We start from the raw sequence: 21,423 nt of genomic DNA, 5'->3' as shown, positions 1-21,423 counted from the left end.
CAAAATTAAGATACGCTGTAAAAATTTATAAGACAGTTAAATTATTTATGCATTGTTTTGTTATAAGTTTATTATGAAGTTAAGCTCTTTTTATGCTTTCCAATCGGCAACTTCTGACGTGACAATGCATTCACGAAATTTATCTCATGGAAGAGCCGCGCTTTATCTTCGTCGGCTAACGTAATTAATCGATCGAAAGTTGATCTCTACGAAAGAAGAGAGAATATTACTGCGAGCAGATAATTTACTTGACGGCTTATAGCGTAAAATGTTAAGTGAAAATACGCAATAATCTCGGCACACACACATATACACATCTTTGATAGCTTAATTTAGACACGAGAACATTAATTTGTACATCATTATTCTACAAATGTAAAACAAAATTGATCTTTAAAAAATTGATGACGAGTATCTGCAAATTATTTTATTTTTCATATCGATTCAAATTTTGCATATTAATAAACGCTATAAATTTAAAAGGCATTTATAAAAAAAAAAAATCGCCACTCTTCACTTTTTCAATTAAAATTTAATAATTTAATAATTCCATGATTAACTTTTAGATGTAATTATTAGATGAAAATTATTCTTAAATTAGTCTTAATTGCAAATAGAGAAATAAGATTTTATCTCGCGAGATATCTGTTTTTTATGTCGACGGAACAAATAAGAAAGCCACTCGAGGGGAAAATCATGATGACGCATTAATGAGCTGATCCGGCGGAATGCTAAAGATAGCCTTTTCGTGTACGATTTTAGCTAGTTCTTAATTTGTTTGCGGATTTGTTTGCTCATTGGTAAAAAAAGAGGATGACTTTTAGAACATGGTTTCTCTTGCTTTTAAAATGAAAGTTTCTCCAGAAACGTAATGTGATTGTAACGATATTAAAAAAATTGATCTCAAGTTCAGAAAAAGTAGATAAAAATATTACAGAAAAAAAAGTTCTATAGAAAAAGTCAATTCGTTGATATGATGTTTTTTAAATCAAATATGTTGTTTCGCGCTATATATATATTCTATGTATATTTGTTTCTAATATTTTTCAAGATTGTGAAAATTAAATTACAATATTCTAAACGCTAATAATTGATGCATTAATAGGATGATAATATTTGTTACTCTTTGAGTAATTTCGCTGTATCTGGATTATTTGTAAACGCGGAAAAATGTCTATATAGCGACTTGACGCCATAAAAATAGCATTTGCATTTGCCACGCCTGGCGATACTCATGGATACGTGATCCGCGTAATAAATTATCTAAATACTTGTTGCGTAATATTAATCAAACGTTGCTCTTTCACATATTATTTTTATATGCCAATATACGAAAATTGCGACATTAATTTTTCAATATAAAAAATACGTGTAATATCAATAAAATTTAATGTACTTTAATAATTTACAAATATTTTTTAATCGTCTTTGTGCAGATTTTTTTAATGATTTATATTTATATAATTTACTGTGAATAAATTGACAGCAGTCGGTTCTTCTTTATTTTGTCACAGTTAAGTTCAACCAAAAATATTCGTAAGAAACATTGCATGCTGTAGTTCAAATATGCATAGCAAAATAAAACAAAATAAAATATATGCACAAATAATGCAATGTATACTTGCATTACGCAACACGAAAAATTTGAAAAATCAATTTACATTAATTTTTATTATTTCAAAATGCGTCATAAGATATATTTCATCCCAATTCACTAATTCTATTTTCGATACATTCGGCGAATTCTAAATATTCTTGATTTTGGACACATTGATGTCGAAAGATGCGAAAGTCGTGAATCAGCTGCTTAAACGAGATATTTCGATAAGATTTAATCGGATCACGAGTTACGTTAGTCTATATTAGAGTACTATTTCAAGATGATCGTGTCTTATCTGTGCATAATTTCTTTATGAGAAATCTTTTTATATAAATTAAATAATGTTTATAACTCATTTTAAATTGAATCGTAACGTATTGAATATTATTCATCCATCAATTGCAAACAAATTACACTGTAATTCGCGATTCAAGATTCAACGCAAACTGTTAATCAATCAAGTAGTTCAGACGGATGGCTAGCATATTCTGTTTGCAGGCAAACCGATACCCGCCAATACGTCACGGTCCACTTAAAGCACACGTTCAATTATTCATGAAATTGTCAGCGGACGTCACGCCTTATACGTCCCGAGATCATATTCCATTCGGAAATCACACTTGAATTTGATTGACAACAGAAGAACCAATTGAAATGTTCAAAAACTATTGAAGTAAATTTTAATAAGGAACTTTCTTCGCAAATGCAAATTAAGCTTCAACTTCGATTCTTTAGCGATCATGTGTTCCTGCAAAGTCTATCAAATTCACATTGCAAAGAATTTATTCATTACAACAATGTTTAATTTTAATTAAACACACACATATTAGTAGCTGTATACTTAAAGCTCGGAGAATAACGCTGATCTCATTTTTTGTCAGTCTAATTTACATAAACATTTGATATTTATATTTTTATCTTATCGCGTTTACACGGATCAATGCGTAGTTCTTTCATGATATGCGAAGTAACTCGATGTTATAAGTAATTATCGATAGAAATTATTTTTTTTTTTGCACATTGGTCACAAGCTCATAGGTAATTCGCGCGCATACGCGAACGCGACTAATTACGGACGCATTATTACCATCGCCACCCTACGGGAAAGTAATTAATTAAACGCCCTCGACAGACGACCGGCTGTAAGAATTCTACGACTGCTGCGGAACTGCCGTTAATAAATCTAGGCTAATTAGTTAAAGGAGACCTGAAGGCGAGTTACGTGCTCCAATGTGTTTTATGCATCGTTCGAGCCAAGTTTACAAAGTACGACGTCGACCTTGCAGCGAGAATGTCGACACTCTCGCGAACTGGCATCTGCTAGCAATCGATTAACATATCTATATGTCACAATCTATACTTTTATTTTTTCATAATCTGTCCTGTACGCCCGAGTACATCTCTTCGATGCAAGCATCAGTTATGAAAATATTCGGAAACAAGACGTTCACATTGACTTAGATAGCCTGACATAATTGCAATACAAAGTCTCTAAAACGTTTCTCTATTATTTAAAAAAATAGTATTAATTAAAAAATACATGTCTAAAAAATATAGTAAATAAAATATATATTTAAAAAAAATAAGAGTAATAACAAGATAAAAAAAAACTATAAATTGCGAAAAAATACGCATTTAATGTTTAGTCATTATTTCATACTAATTTAGAAATACAAAATATTTTACTGGACAATTTAAATGTTTATTAACGCTAGAAAAATCACATATTCAAGCGATTGTTTGTCTAATCTTCGATCAAATTAGCATGCAATTCGAGTTAATCAAACACTTGTTCGCATATAATCATCATGCATCTAAAGTCTTTATCTAAGCAATTAAGACATAAACTTAATGCAAAACTAGATCAAGATTCAATTTATTAATGACAAACTGTATGTGAAAAAGAAATGTATATGTACATTGCATTGCGAGAATTGGAAAGTGAAGAAACAAAGATACATACACACACACACACACACACACACAAGTTATGACTTTATTGAAAATACAATTAAAAATCTGTTTTTTGAAGTTATTGAAATTCTGATGCTAACAAGACATATAATTTATGCGACAATATATGTATGTATGTGAATTCTGCAATTTTTTTGCACATTCAAGTAATCATCCACAAATGTCGCGGCATTAAAACGTCATCAGCATTGTTTTGTTTGTCCCACATGCATCCCACATACACGTTGAAGATAGGAATTTTAAAATATTATTCCATAATACTTAAATCATAAATAATAAATTATATGATAATAGATTATATGTACTCATATATTTATACCTTTATTAATTAATCTCTTACAAATTTTGCTGCTAACTTTTAACTATGTTTAAAAGTTACTTAATATAGATTTTATGCCTTTTTTAATCATCAATTATTTTGGCCAACTTTCATAGCTAAAAGTTGATTAAGTAAATTGGAATCATACCGATCCTCGCTCTAGGACCGTTTGTCATTTTAAAAGTGATGATTTAATCAAATTTATAGCAGCACTATGACCAAGCTTGAAATGTCAAAAGATCAATATATTTAATTAATTCTTTTAGGTAGCAATATCACCGTTTAATTTTGTTAGTGATGACTCTAGCGACCGTAACGATCGATAATTAATCGCGTTTAATCCGATACATCATTTTATCGCGTGAAAAAAATCTCGATCGCGATCGATCGTCCACGTGGTTCGATTCTCATCACCATGCGCTCGCCGAACAACTTGCAAAACTCTGAGGGATGATCAGAAACGGGCGGGGGCGCAACAGTTGCGTGGGTGGATGCGCGACTGATGAAGGAGTGAACGGGGGGTTGGTAGCGGGGACCGGAAGAGGGATGAAAAGCACACGTAGAAGGGGATTGGAACCCGGCGTCCGATGTGACGTGCCTCAGTATTCATCTAGCATTCACGTCGCAAGCAGCCCTACTAGACGCGAAACTGCGCGAATGAAATCGCGTCTATCGAGAGAAAACTCACGCGCGGAAATCGGTCGATTAACGGCAAGATCGCGATCGGCTGCCGTGTTTTTAAAATCTTTGCTTAAATTTTGATTTAATTTTTGCGAGGCCTCCGTCTTTTTATTGCGTTACTTTCTTTAATTTCTGTTCACACTAAAAAGCGGAAAAGATACTCGTCCAAGTGCAGTCAATGGTGATCGGTGACATTAGCGAAAATGCAAAGAGCCATCATTGAATCAGTGCGACAAGATATTTTCACATTGCGCGAACGTAGCGATTGCAATTTCGCATAGGAATCTAATATTGCGCGACGAGATATTGCTCCCACGTGGAGCTTTGTCCGCAATCTTCATTCGCTACTTGGTTCTTCGAATAGAATTAAATTGTATGTTATGACAGAGAACTTTCAATTTAACTGCGCGTTCATCAATTGTAAGCATAACAATCTTTTAAAATATATTAAATAGAAATTAAATATAATTTTTAAACCATAATCGTATGATTACGTAATTTATGTAATCATATCTCTCGTAAAGTCCACATAGTTTATCTTTTATATTTAAAAAGTAGATTTAAACAATAAAGCAATCAAATTTATTCAAGAATTGCAGAAATATTATATGAAACATTTCTTCATATACATCTTTTTTTATCTTACATATATAATATTATCTAAAAATCTCGATTTCCGGTAATTTTTAATTGGTTTTTCTATTCGCGTGCAGATTAATATTTAAATGTTGATTTCGATCTTTTATGTCAAACTACATCATCCTTAGCTTCTTCGATTACAAATCGCAATATTTTTCAGCTCAATAATTCAGAGTTTAGCGTACCAGTGAGTCGCATTCTTTATCGGAAAAACCAAAACGATGCACGAGTACGATAAGAATCAGAGAAACATCATACAGATCCGCATAATATTTCCGTAATATTGCACAGCTGACGGTACTCCTACGCAACATTCCTGCAATAGAATATAGATTGTGGAAATCGCGGATATCTGCGCGCGAGATGCGATGTGGAACGCGCGGACATCTGCGGAAAAAAAATTGCAACGATCTGACATTGACAAAGAATCTAAACGTTGGTGAGACTGTCACGCCGAAGGAATACCAAAACTTATAAGTCTTTATCAGATAAATAAGTGATTTTTTCTTAAAAAAATTATCTCAAAATAATTAGAATGTTTTTGCAAATAATAAAAAGATCCCGGTAAATAGATATTAATGAACGATCGATTAATAAGCAAAATATCAAACGCCGATTTGTAAGAATAATGAATAAAAACTGAGAAGCATAACATTATTATGCGATAACAGATTATACGATCAACAAACACATGATAACAAACACGCCGATGTTTGTTTCATTTCACAGATTGATCTTCTCGATTTTGTGTTTAACATACTTTAATTAGTTTCATGTGAACGCATATATATGTTCTCTTTTAAAGAGTCTCTTTGCATAATCAATATTACTGCCAGTATATAAATACTGTCAATATTATATCTTATAACATCCTTCAAGAGTTTTTCGCACAATAAGTGTCAATCAAAATTTTGATCAATATTTTAAATTGCGATCTATTTTGAACTTAACGAACACATGAAGATCTTACTGGTCGATTAAATATATTTTTAATTTTTGTAATATTGCAATTATTAACTAAACTTGTTAGTATAATCTCTTATTGTTAGTATAACTCTCTCTCTCTCTCTCTCTCTCTCTCTCTCTCTCTCTCTCTCTCTTTCTCTCTCTTTCTCTTCCTCATGCACAGTCAGAAATATTCACAAAATAATAAATTCATATACAAGACTTAATTATGACAATTCATTGGCTGGAAATATTCATGTATTTTGCGGAACTGCACGGTTGTTATTTAAATGATGCTCAATATACGCTATCATTTTACGAAATGAAAAAGGAACTAATTAATTAAAACAAGCAATTGCACTCTCTTGTGCGCGCAGGACAGAGAAAAAATTGAATTAAAAGTTTTAATATGGCAAATAAACTGTGTGCTTGGCAAATATATACTTGGGATTCGCACTGAGAATGATTTTTCCGCGATACGTAATTGTATCACACTCATCTCAAAACATGTATAAAATTTACAGACAGATTCTCGTAACAATATTTCATTTAGATAGTATTAACATTTGAAAATGTAAAAAGCTTTTTTAGTCATCAAAAATACAAGATATTAATATTATTGCATAATTTGCAAATGCAGCATGGATAAGACAGATATCTGTTAAATACGGACAAAAGTTACCGGGCAAAAGAGAAACAAAAAATAAATCTGCCTCTCCTCGCTTTAATCCAATGACTTGCGAGGAAATAAAGAAAGTAATAAAATTATTCCATCAGTGGATTTAACTTTTCCTTGGTGATAAATCAGTGAATCAGACTCGAAACGCTCTTAATTTGAACTTCGTTCCGAGAAAAGTAGCTTTCATCCTTTTGTCGTGCGAAAAATTCTAAGGAAGTCCTCTCGGAGAGGAGCATCTATGATATCGCTACTGCACCTTGACGATGGACAAGAAAGACGGGAAACGTCATATGCGTTTGCCAGCTGTTGCGTGTTTTCAAGCTCAAAAACATGACGCGCGTGTTTTACGAGTCTACAGCAGGACATGTGCTCCGTTGCACGGTATTTCAATAAACGGAGCTTCGCATTATATAATAAGATAGATTACGTCGTAATACTCGGGAATCGTAGGTCCTCATCCGTTGTTAATCCAGTCAGTTTTCTTATTTATGTAATACAAGAGTGAGAAACGATATATTTAATTCTGAGAATATCTGTGATGAAAAAACACATACCTTTAAAAATTTTTTCATTATCAAATCAAAAATATTTTTATTGTCTCGGGAAAAAATTTTTCCAAAACTTCTGTTTTTTATTATTCTTTAATTTCCTAAAGCTTTAATGTAATCTCATCTTAATTTAGATAAGAAATATATTTTTACGAAGATTGCATTATTGTAAAAAATTATACAGAGATATGCAGCGTATATAAAAAGATGCATAGATAATTTATTGTAATGTGAATTTTATCGCAATTTCTTATTGTGATAATTTGCATAAAAATGTCATTCTGTTAGAAATAATATATTTATTAGAATATTAATACGTTGCAATAATGCGTAGAACACCTGGACATTTATGTTATGCTTATTCAAGTGCAAAACAATAAGATTTTTTTATATTGTATATAATATTTTACATTGAAAACATTTATTTTCGAAAATGTTCAACGTAAATGAATCTTAATGAAAGGAAAAAATCACTTGCAAAAATGTAAATATAGTTTTACAAGGCGTTCATTTAAAAAAAAATAAGAAAATAGCGTTTTACTTCTATCATAATTTGATTAATGAACCGGAAAAATACATCAATTTTCACGGTAATAACGACCTTGAGTGCGTCTCTTGCAGCTGCACAAATGACTTCGCGCAAATTTGACGCGATATCCAGACAGTCATTACTTTTGCGATAGGAATATATTTCGGTCGAAAGAACTGATAGAATTTACGCTAATTTAAAGATCAGGTAGGACTATAGATTGCGCGGTAAATGATGTGTGAAGAGAATAGATAAAAAATGTTGTAATATATGACGTTTAGGTTTTGCGATCAACGCAAAATAGGACGAACAGCGGTGACCGATGATACTACACGAAATCTTCCTCGACGTTTCTCCTGGTATTTTTTTCTACTATTTTCGAGGGAATTCGCTGGTAAGGGAATGTATCGAACAGGAGAAGAGACGGAGGAAAAGTTCGGGATGGTTTATGCCGCTAGTACCGAGTAGCTGCGACAGATATAGACAGCGAGATAAACGACGTATTACCGGTGTAAAGTAACATCCTCGACATGCGGCGACAGCTATACCTGTCAGTGTGATGTACCATTGCACTCGTATCTTTCCCATATCCTCTTTTCTTGATCCAATTCAACGAATCTATGGAGCACGTACATATACAAGCAAAATATAATTCCTGCATCAACACTTGCGAAATATGACAAGATAAATAATATAGAGATGTAAAAATTTTTTGAAAGAAAGCGAATATTCGTGAAAAGAAATGTAAAGAAAAATGCTGAACAATAGCATAACTGTCAGTCAATTTTTTGCATTATATAAATTTAATAACAATTTGAATATATTTTTAAAAAATCTCCTTTTTATTAAAATAATATATAACAAAATATAAATCTGCACATACCCATCCATGTACATATTATAAATATAAATCCATTTTTCACTATGAGCTAAACGCTAAACTATAAAAATAATATAAACTTTTATTGTCAACCAAATTGTTTAAAAAATTCTCTAAGTAAATATCTTATTAATTGCAATCGAATAGATATGATATCAAATATATAAACATAATTTTTCTTTTGGATTACAGATATAGATAAGCTTTTGCCATATATTTATAACAATGTAGCAATCTGTTAAAAATGATATATTTATGTAACATTATGTGCAATCATTACATTTGAGCTTAACTATCGAGTTTGATATCGTGGATTCCGCGAACGTCAATCACCATCGGTCTAATTAGATAATAATGCGCGTCATGTGCAAAAAGATGTGCGATGATACGCGATCGATTTTGATTTCATCGTTAAATAAACCGTTTGATTTCATATATATAATTCAATTATCTTTTTTTTTCGAAACTTTAACACACGTCTGAATTTATTAAGAATTTTAGCGTAATTTTAATTTATTCTATAGATGTCGAGAATGATTTTCAATTTAACTCCTCGTGGGAAAAAATTATGCTTGACAGCATTTTCAAAATGAACCGACGGGCGGATGTCAAGAAGCATGAGAAATTTTCGCATGAAACGATTTTCGCGACACGATTAAATAAGAGGTATATGATCTCGAGCGAAGGTAGGCGGTCGGAGTTGCAGAAACGAACGCAGAAAAAGAGGCTGACGCGCGCGATACGCGAACGCGTTAAACGAACCGCGACATCATAATTTCCAGTGGTGGATCGCGATAATTTAATTTCACGAGAATTAAAGGTAGTGCCTCCGCAAAGTAGACCGACCTTGCGCGAGAAATTATGCCGTGTATTTGGGCCGGATGCGAAACGGCCGTTCCGTAAGTCGCCAAACCGAGAAGCAGCTCGAATTCCTTATCGAATTTCCAGTACATTATTCTTCATTGAAAATTATAATTCGCATAACGGGAATCTGAATCATATTAACGGTCGGATAGAATTGAAATGGTAGAAATTATTAGCAACATTGATAATGTGTTTGAACGTGAAATATATGTGGGTACAGCGCTATCATGATACAAATTACGAGACAATATATATTTGATACATAATAAAGAGAGAGAGAGAGAGAGAACAGATTTTCTTTCATTAAAAATGCTCTGTTATTACCTATATCAAAATTCAATTTTTAGATTAAATAAATCCATAAAAGGTGATTAAATCTCATTCTTTTATCTCGTACTAAATTAAACCATTTCAATCTTTCTTGCATAGCATGCTATTTGCAGAATACATATCTCCGTGATTTTATCTTTTATTTCATTCGTTAGAGTAATGGCACCAAATGGATCTCCTATCTAAGCGCAATATATTCAAAATCGATATTTTTATTTTTTACCCGAACATTGAATGGCAACAAATCTCGTTTTACGTGATTATTTCTCTTTATTTTGCAACACAACCAATTTACGACGACGTTCTTGCTTTCACTTTACTTTGTGCTACGATTAGCATAATAATTAATTTTGCAATAACAAATTCCAAAATAATTAACTGTATTTTTCTTCTGACAAAAATCTTGCTTTTCGTCATGTTGCGCGATAATCTCTTCTTTTCTGTTTTATTCTTGTTACCTTTAGAATCTTTTATCAACGCCTTCGATTTCTCGCAGCTTCCAACACGACCGCAAATTGAATTTTTTGCCGACGTGGATTTATTCCCGTGCGATCAATTAACAACAAAAATCCAAATCCATTATAGGCATTCGATAATCTAAAGCCAATTTTTATCATGGACAAGACCATCGTCGCCATAAAATTAAAAAGAAATCAAATATTTGGGCAATCATAAAGTGAATATATTACGCTATGCGGACACTATACTTATTGTAGAATCAGAAAATAACTTACAAAAATTATATATGTATATTCCATTGAACATCAAGAAAATATAGCATATTTGTTTCTATTGTTAAAACATAATGTATGATAATAACCAAACAACCACAATGACGCAAGATCAAAACAAGAGCTAAAATTGCTCTTAATATACAATAAAAAAAATGTTTAAAAGTCTAAAAGAATATACAGAAAATTATAAAGAGATACGTATGGAACGCACAGAAAAAGAAATGAAATAATGTAAGCGTTACGCTTGATAGAAAAGAAGAAGAAATTCATTGTGGAATTCATTCTTCTTTGATCCATGACGATCGCTTTCGTGGGTGATTCTCATTTTACACATGCGAATTTTTTTGTCCTGAAATGTAGAAAAAAGAAAAAAGAAAGAAAGAGAGAAAGAGAGAGAGAGAGAGAGAGAGAGAAAGAGAGAGTTAATATGCTATAAATTTTTAAAAATATCTTATTTGCTTTCTCGAATATGATACTACTTTTTAAAATTCACATTCAATTTTAATTCATCAAAATACCTACTTACTCGAAACAATTAAAAATAAGAGCTTGTCAGAAACAATATTTTTCAGATAACATTTCTATGTATTATATATTTCTATGTATTATATATAGACGCAATTCGTTAACGAGACTGGAAGAATAAAGTCTCTCATTTTAGGCTGGATTAAAAGCTAAAAAAAAAGAATAAAGATTGTCGTACAAATTGTGCGAAAAAAACGCAACCGCATATTAATTAAAGCATTTTGCAAGATGAGCCTTCCGAAGAGAAATTAATTGATGGTTGGAGATAAAAATTTCACTTTACGAATAAGGTCTATTTGTTCATTTTTTATGATTATTTGCAGAATATTGTAGAAATTCTTAATCTCTTATCATATTCTCATTTAAATATTTGATACTGAGAGAAGGAGAGAGAAAGCCAGATAATTTTATTGCTGCTTATAAAAGATAAAACAACCTGTCGGCATTTTTGCTCTAGTACACATAAACCTTTATCGGAAAAATTGAAAAGAGGTATCGTGATGTTTTCCGGTAATGACGATCGTGCAGAGTGGACGAGAATTTAGGGGAATTTGGACAGATCACCTCCCATATCATTCTCTGCGGAAATGGTGTGATTTATGAAAGAATCCTCTGTGAGAGGATTATCACAAAAACAATTTTACTCGCGGAAAAATTATTCCTAAACCAAATTAAAGCAGATATTATCCTTTTTAATCACTTCCACTAATTTGCCGGTGTAAAGTACCGTAATATAGTACAATTAAATTATGCGAAGGAAATGGTCGTGACCTCTTTGTCAACACGTAAAGATGACAAGTCGTTCTCGTTTCAACCTTCATTTGCTGTATCAATAATTAAAAGGTTTGAATATAATTTTGAAAATGTCAAAAGACTTTAGGATTATATTTTTACACAAATACTATTAAATAGGTTTTGACATATTTATAAAAAAAAAATAATTGCGAATTATTTCAAGCAAAACATTACATTTTACATTCTAAAAAATTTTAGAAAATTTTGTTTCAGAAAATTATTGATAATTTTTAATAGAAGCAGATTGTATGTACACAAAACAAAATTCTTTGCCATTATGTGTGAAAGTAAGAAATTATTGCTCTTGGAGAAAATATGCCGTTGAAAAGTAAATATTGAGATATCGTCGCCGCGCATTGCTTCTATCAATTTCTCTGTGAGGATTTTCTTCTCTTAGAAAGAGTAACTTCGCAAATAGAGTAGGAAGTGAATAGCATAAGAGAATAAAAAGGATTTGAATGATGAGAAGATTGTTTATTTTTTGATTTTTATATACAATTACGTTTTATTATACGTATGATACTAAATTTATTTTATAAAAATTAATTAAAATTAGTTTGGAAAAAACTATTATTGTTATTTTATTTTTAAAATAAATATAAACAAACAAAAATGATAATTTCTTGTAACATTTAACCATTTATGAATTTTTTTAGAAGACATTACATTTAAAAGAAAAAAAAAGAGAATTTGTGTTTTTATATTTCTCTTAATAATTTCAATTATAAATTGCAGCTATGCTAAAAGAATATAGAAAAATAATATAAAACAAATATATAATTTTCTCTCAAAATTTGAAGATGCATTAATTCGAATATAGATAATAATATTAAGCTTATATATATATAAGCTATTTAAAAAACAAAACTTATGTATATTTAATTTTAATAATACAGAAATTTAAAAAAAGAATATATAATCTTTCTAATAAATCCTTTTTTATACATTTTAAAGTATAATAATTTTGTACAAATATATTTGTGACTCGTATGAAAATCCGCGATAATTGAAACAAATTAGTTTTTGTAATAATTCCTCGCAAGAAAGGGACAAAAACGATACTAAATGTAATATAAAAAAATTACTACCAAAAGCACAAGATCGAAATATTTCACGATTCTCGCGTTTCCGCAGTTAATGATGAACGTATTTTCCTATTCAAAAGGATATTCGAAGGAACGGATGGGCGATGGTGACGCGAGGATGAGGACCGCCTTTTGGGCGCATTGGGTCGCACGGAAATTATGTCATCCCGTAAATTTCCGCCGGTAGTCGGCGCATCGGCGAGAACCATTGAATGTGTCGGCGGATACTGGAAAATTTGCGTAACTGGAAAATCACTCGACCGCATGCAGACACGTCGATGTAGGCAATTCTTCGCCCACGATGGGGCCACTCGACGTAGTCGATTCAGGGAAAAATGAGACTAAATTCAAAACTCTGAATTTTTGTGATATTATAATCCTGTCGTAACCACATGGAAGATCAGTATTAAAAAAAGAGATCGAACAATATATTTTATTATTAAATATACAAATTCGATTTTTTTTATAAATTATATATTAATTTCTGTTCAAGCTAAATGTAAATGACATAATTTTCCCCATTGTGTCGTGATTTAGACCTTGTGGAACATTACATATGCATGATCAACATTTTTCAAATCGAAATATTCTCAATGTAGTGCGGAACATTATAGCTCAAAATTGCAACTAATTGTTATCGGTCTCTTCACTATTTTCTGTTTATTGTTTTTTGTTTTTAAATCATTTCTTTTTTTGTCTCTTGTTAGCGTTTTCAACCAATTATTCGTGGCTATTGTGTTAAAAAAAGATTAGGTAGAGAGCTTCTCACTTTGACAGACTTATATCAGCTGAACGAGCTGAATAGATCCTCAAGCGCTGTTTTTGACTTATCTTTTTTGTGAAATCCGAAGTGGCAATTATCTCAAAATAGAACTTATATATCGCGTATAAAGAAGCATCCAATTAAAAAGATCGTCGAGATGTCGCCAATGCCGTATATTTATCAAAAGAAAGATCATTAATCCTCGCTCATTGAAAAAAAAATTTAATTAATAGAATCGTCGAAATAAAACGTACATTTTGTCGTGAAAAGAAAACAATTTAAAAAATATAAATCAATAATTTTTAATTTTTAAAGACAATATCATATTATTAAATATTCGAAATTACTTATCCATAAAAAAGTTTTCAAGAACAAATTACATAAATTTTACAATTGCGCAAATTTCCGAATGAATCGCAATAAGATATCGATTGAATTTTGTAAAATAAAGCTGATTATACCCCGATTATGCGTGAGTGAAATGGATCAATGATAACTGAAATGACGCAAATTATTATTCGAACAGGGAAATGCGCTTAGATAAATGAAATCGATAATGAGACTAATTATTCTCACGTCTATGTCGATGCGAAAGTATCCATAATTGCCGATATTGATGCGTGCATTCCTACGATACGGCGGTAATATGTACGTGCGACTCGCCAATTCCGGCGCGACTGGCTTTGATAACTTTCGATAATAATTCGTGGGAAATCCAATTACCCCATTGCTGTCGGCACACTCTCATCAATAGTCGCGTAACTGCAAGGCGAGTTAGTTTCGAAGAGGATCGAGAGCTCTATTGTAAAAAAAAAAAAAAACAAAAAACAAAAACAGTTCCATTACTTTCATTCTCGTTTACATTTATAGCGTTCCAATGTATACTTTTGATTGCTTACTAATTGCTTTCTACCGTGTATCAAAAAACTTTATTGCATCGTAACTTTTTGCTCTAAATTTAGTAGCACGAATATTAACAACGATGTAATCTAATTGAGACCGATGAAAAATATTTCTTAAATATTAATGTTGACAATGAAATCTTTCACGAAGGTAAATCTTTTTCTAGGAATTGATATACAAAAATAATAATTTTTTTTATATTTTTAAAGTTGTAAAACAATTATCTAAAGAAATATATGATAACAATATATATAATAACAATTTCGAACAAATGATTACTGAAATGAAAATTTGGCGATTGCTACGTTCGCAGTTAAGTGAAACCGTTTTCTATCCAAGTTAAACACACTCGAACGCCGGCGATTTGTGAAAAGTTTTGATCGAGCAAAGGACGTTGGAAGGCACGTGATGGAATAAGGAGAGAGAGAGAGAGAGAGAGAGGGAGAGAGAGAGAGAAAGAAAGAAAGAGAGAAAGATAGTGATAGTAGACGCGACGGGTTGATTGGTGCGTGGGTGTACGCGTGTAATGGTGGAGCGAGTTGCACGCGCACGATGCAGCTGATGACCTTGAACTCCCTGCTGATGTTCGATCTCGTGTTCCTGTTTTTCCTGTTCCTCGTCGGGGTCTCCTGTCTCGTATACTATCTGCCGGGTACTCGAGCGCATGCTTTCGCGCCACACGAGATCATCACGGCGCGGACGCCGCCGCGCTATGACACGCCGATCGACAATGTGTAAGGTGAGTATAGGAAACAGTGGGAAACGCGCGATGCCAGCTGATTATCTGCGAGGTGACCTGTCAGATATTGCGATATTGACTAATGGTCTCCCGACGCGATTCGTGAATAATCGATGAACCGTTCCATATCCGAAAATCAACTTCCAAGCTGAATTGCTCCGTTATCAAAGGTATATCCCGACTAAATTCGTCTCGTTGACGTTTTCGATTTGAAAGCGCAAAAGTCATGTGCACACACAATGCTCTTATTCGATTACGAACGGGAATGGAACTTTCCATGCGTTGTGCACGGTACGGTTTAATTGGCGTCCTGATTAAATCACGCGGAATCGCAGCGGCTCCCTCTTGTCAATGCTAACCGATTGTCCGCTAATTAAACGCCCTGTTTCCACGATTACTCGTAACGAGAGAACGTGTTCATTATATGCGCATTTTCCCTGTCTGCTACAAATATTTGTGCACATTGGAAAAAGACCAAATTTAACGATTTAGAAATAACGCGATAGTAATGAAAATTAATAATATTATTCAGTGAAACGTTACAACAAATGGAATATTCAATGCACATATGATTAGCTAAAAGCGATTATCGAAACTCGAATGAAATATAATCGGATCTGTCAAAAGCACCCAAGGTTGCCTCTTTAAACTGACCGAATTCGGATATTGCATAATTCTACGCTCACGTTCTGCTTTGGGCATTGCATAAAAGGTGACCGAGTTACATGAATGGTTGCACGTTTGTCTATTGTATTTTGAGAATACTAATATATGTATAGAACGCTCGAATATGATATAAGTCATAAAACTTGATTGAAAAATAGAGCGTACACCTAAAATTATAACTATAACGCTAATATTTACAAATCATATATTATAAAAATAAAAAATAAGATCAAATCACTTTTAAAGAAACTCGAAAACTTTAAAGATAAAAATTAAAAGCTCAACTTTGAATTACGTCACGAAAGTTAAGTTATAGATTTAATAAATATGTGTGACGATAATTAAATATTGGTAAAATATATAAATATAAAAAAAACAGAGATGTGTATTTTTAAAGAATAAATTCTTTACTTTAATAAAGTAGAATAAAGCTGATTTTTTCGAATTTGCGCTTTTGTTTGTTTCTTGCGTAACAATGAAGAGTTTAACGCCATTATCCGAATTGGCTCGTTAATTATTTCCGACATTCTTCTTTATCGCTAGTTGATTCCGCGGAAAACCGGCGCCCGACTTCGCAAAATAGAATATTTGTCGCGGAAAATTAATATTTTAGCGAAGTTTCTTTCCGGCCTTGTCGGGAGAAATCAGACTTGATACACAATGTACTACAGAGGAGAGCAAATAATGATATTAAAGAAGGCCAAAAGTTTCAAAATTAAATAATGCTCTAACTTTTTGGCGAGTGCCGATAAAAATAAAATTAAATTAAAAAGAAGCTGATGCTGTAGTTCTCTATAATAAAAAAAAAATACTTATCTATTTGAGTTTTTTTTTTGTATTATCTAATTGTCTTTTAATGTTAGGTTCAATTATGTCAGAACGCTTTTATATTATTATATATATATATAATTAAAAATGATAAAATCTCATAAAAATAATTTAGGCCTATAAAAATTCATATCTTGAGAGAAAATTGGAGAATATATAAGAAAGAACTCTAAATAAAGAATTAAAAAAAAAATAAAAATATAACATACACAAGAATAACATTATTATTGATAACAACGTAATATCAAGGAAAAGATGACTAATAAAAAAAGAAAAAAATTGATTAATATCGCGACGAGCGTGCCCCAGACAAATGGCAATATCCGCAATAAATTTTACTGTCACATACGATCTGCTGCTTTAAACTCCAGGATGTACGAACTCGAATATCCATCATCGGACGACTCAATATATTTTACGACGATTCATTGATTGAAAATCGATCTGAAGATAATATACAATAGACGGGCATAAGTCGTCATTAACTGAAACGGATCACAATTGCGAAATGGACCTAAAGCGGGGAGTTAATAAAGACGTTTATTACATGCTATAAATAATTGTGATCATAATTACGTCAAAATGCGTCGCCTTAATTACTGCTTAATTACTACAAGGAAGTTACACCTGAGAGATTGCGTTTAATTTATAACTTTGTTAACGGAATCGCTTGTAAATAGTGTGGAAGCGCACACGTTAAATGGGAAATTTCTACGATAACTTCGTAATACATGTCGGTGAAACGAACGATCACATCTGATCGAATAAAGGCGGACACGCTGTGAATTGACATCCGTCCTGCTATGGAACTAATCACAATTATAGTCATACCAATAGTCTATCGAACGTATTGCAGATTGAAAAATTTCGCACGTCTATCTAATAAAAATATAATTCGTGAAAGGAACAGAACATGAGCGCGATTTATCATTTCAAAAAAGTGTTATAAAAATAATATTTTCTCCACGTTATATAGAGTATCTCATTGATAGTTTACAGTTTCAATTATTTTCTTTATTAGCCAGTTTGTTCGAGTAAAGTTCAATATTGAGAACGACACCGAAGTTACTGCAGAGAGTTGTATCGCCTTTTGAAGAACCGCGTTTTCATTCAGGCGGAAATTTCGCCACCGTGATCAGCGCATAATAGAAAGGACAATCGCAGCTGGCTAAGTTAGAAGTGCGAGAAAGTGCAGAGGAGCGAAACGTACCATCCACGAAACTATATATATATATATACATATATATATATATTTTGAACTGAAATCTCTCGATTCTCTGAGGAAACTTGATAATCTGAAACTGACCATCTATCAAACTTCTCGATATACGTACTATGTAAATGTTCATTTTATTAGAAAAAGTATTTTTATAATAAAACAATCTTCTTTTGCCGCAAAATTTTGCAACTATACATTTTTACATACATTTGTCAATTTGACGATAATAATTATAATCATAATAGCAATTAATTCCTTATGATAGCTGAAAATGATAGATATAATATTCTAAAGTTTCAGGATTTTTTTTTGATTTTCATAAGATTTGAATAATAATGTTTAATCATATTTATTTTTCACATAAAGCAACGTTGCACACACGTAACAATTAGACAATGTATTAAGTTTTGATGTAAAAGACGACTCACGCGTTGAGCGAATATGTATAAAACAGAGCTCTTTTTTCAAAACACGGTCGAACAGAAATCAGCGGGGATCAGCAAAGGGCAGATAACGATAGCATTGCACATTACTTTGCTTGAAAGAGCAGTCGCAGAGGAGAACATCGCTGAAAATGGAGCTGACGTCTATTGTTTTCTCTGACGACGGTATATCTGTTGATTGTTTCTCGGGATGTGCATATGACATCGAGATTTGCGGCTGCTGAATTCATATGCGAAGACGGAGACAAAGAAGAATCACGCGGTCGCATCGCCGCGCTTTTGATTAAAAATAAATTTGCGGAAAATTGCGGGATTTTCACCTTCGATCGATAAACTTGAGCTTATCTTGATCTTATGTTTCTTATGTTATCTTATGTTATCTTATCTTCTAGAAATATTCATTAAAAAAATATTCCGTAAATATAAGTTGTCAATTTTTATCAGAAAAACATTTTTTGTAAAATAATTTCAATTTTTTATATCCTATCTTCACGACGCTCTCTGTAAAACTCTCTTATAAGCAACAACAATTTGATGAGAATTTTTTTAAATATTTTTTTGAAAGAAAAGAATGTCTCTTTTAAATAAAAATATAAAATGTAATATAAAATAATATGAATAAATCAGAAATATATATTACTTATATTAATTTAACAAATTAATTCAAAGCCACATTTGTGTCAATTTCCAATAGAAAAAATATAAATGCTTTTTTTTATAAAAGTATAACTATATCATATATGTTAATAAACCTTTTATTGTAATCAAGATCTCTTTTACATACTTTTTCACACGATATATGACGCTGTCGGGAAAATGAAGGAACGTAACATTTGCAAAATAGTTCCTCGTTCGCTAGTACATCAAACCACAAAGCAGCTAATATAAACGAGACTGAGCAAGCAACAAGCCCGATACCTTTAATATATGCACGCCCCGGCTTGTTTGTATTTGTTTATTCGAGACAGAGGCTACGAAATATATTACCACCGTGTCGTTTCTTCGAACCTACGCATGTTCATCCTGTAAGGCAAAATAAAATATGATTGCCTTGGGACAGTGGAATCGAAGTCTTTACCCAACAATCTCACTTGATATTTCCAATTCATATTCTTACACAATTCATTAAAAGACTGCCCTATAAAAAACATTTACGTGATTAATCCACGTAAATTTTAATTATTGGATAATTAAAAAATATTGTGCCAAAGCATTGTTTTATTCACAGAATGCCAACGGACGTGACCGAAGTCCCAGGACTCGCAGTGGTGGCAGGGGATGTTCTTACCCTGCGAGGCACAGGACTCGCTGCTGCAGAAACATGGGCTCTCCTCTGCCAAGCTGCCCAGGCCCTCCAAGATCTCTTTCTTTCAAGTAAGTTGAAAATTACATACTTTGATATGTATAATCCGAAAGAGAAATAAACAGAAAAGAGAAATAATTTTTCATTTCTTGTCACTAGTTCTTTAGTTAACGAGCACATTATTATAATAATACATGTAGCAAACGTTTTACCAAATTAAATGAAAATTGCAGTTGAGTGATAAAAAAAAAACTACAAATGAGATATGAAATTCACATATTGCACGATATATTCATCTGCAAACTATGAATGCCACACAAAACGCATTTAATTATTACATACTTTTCAACCTCTTTTGTATTAATTTATTAAAGTCATACTATTAATTACACGAATGCACATGAAATGGGCAAAATCAGTGTTGACTATTAGAGTATTTAATTATATCTTGGATTTTGTTTTATTACAACAAAATTTTTTTCTTGATATTTAAAATATTAATTTGTAAAGATTTCACTAATTTTTCATTAACTTTATAATCTTATAAATATAAAATTACATAAAATTGAAGTAATATAAAAGTGATAATATACATAAAAGTGATAATTATATTAAATATTAATAAAAATTATATAAAACTAATACTTATATATAATTGCTATTGTCATAATATTATCTATGTCTAACTTTTATTATTTTTATAAACAAATACTGATTATTTATAAACAATACAAATACTAATAAACAATACTGATTACATAGAGAGCGAGTAATGATGATAAAAAGAAATGATTTAATTGGATGAACTTTCCTGATTTTTCTCTTTCGGGGAAAAAGGGATTTCTGCCTAACTTCCTCGATGCATCATCAATCACGTAACTCGGCCGTCGAGGATTTTTGGCGCCAGAGGGTAGATGAGGTGGACAGATACGATTTTTATAGCGCACGCTGTCACACGAAAGGCATTTTTTTTGGCACCGTCAACAGTCGTCGATGCGTGAAATAAAATGGATATAAAAGAAAATATCATAAGAAGACTGCTTCGTCAGAGCGTGACGTTGTTTCACTCTATGACCTTCAGGACGTCCTAAACGCGAAGAAGTAATGATGCAGGAAGGATTTGATGTAATCGAGCATGGGTTATTCGTAATATCTTTGACGACGTTGACGAAATATTTAAGAAGACATCAATACATTTAGCGAAAACATTGTTGCGTGTAATGTTTCGTAGATTTTTCGTTTACGCATGAGAAATATAGACATTCTGTTTTATCGCTATCATAAAAATGAGAAATGTACAATATTTGCATCGGAATGATTGCAGATAATATTATAAAACGATCTAAAACAATATATTAATTATTTAGTAAAACTCTCGATTAATTTAATAAAATAAACTCTATTACAGCAAAAGAAGTTCTTGAAAATTTGT

The 21,423-nt window shown here is 31.8% G+C and overlaps 1 protein-coding gene across 3 annotated transcripts in view; it reads left to right on the top strand.

The window, feature by feature from the left end:
- Nucleotides 1-21,423, top strand: part of LOC126855631 (uncharacterized) — an 80,137-nt gene that overhangs the window by 21,372 nt on the left and 37,342 nt on the right. For 2 of the 3 annotated variants that reach the window (XM_050603479.1, XM_050603564.1), the window contains exon 2: nt 19,917-20,062. In XM_050603479.1, coding sequence (XP_050459436.1) covers nt 19,917-20,062 — 146 coding nt within the window. Of the gene's footprint in view, nt 1-15,121; nt 15,533-19,916; nt 20,063-21,423 lie in introns of those variants that run through there. The other variant, XM_050603635.1, reaches the window with a different exon arrangement.

Source organism: Cataglyphis hispanica, chromosome 1, assembly GCF_021464435.1.
Source record: "Cataglyphis hispanica isolate Lineage 1 chromosome 1, ULB_Chis1_1.0, whole genome shotgun sequence".
NCBI lineage: Eukaryota > Metazoa > Arthropoda > Insecta > Hymenoptera > Formicidae > Cataglyphis > Cataglyphis hispanica.
Note: the sequence above shows the minus strand (reverse complement) of the source record. Positions and strands in the feature narration are given on the sequence as shown.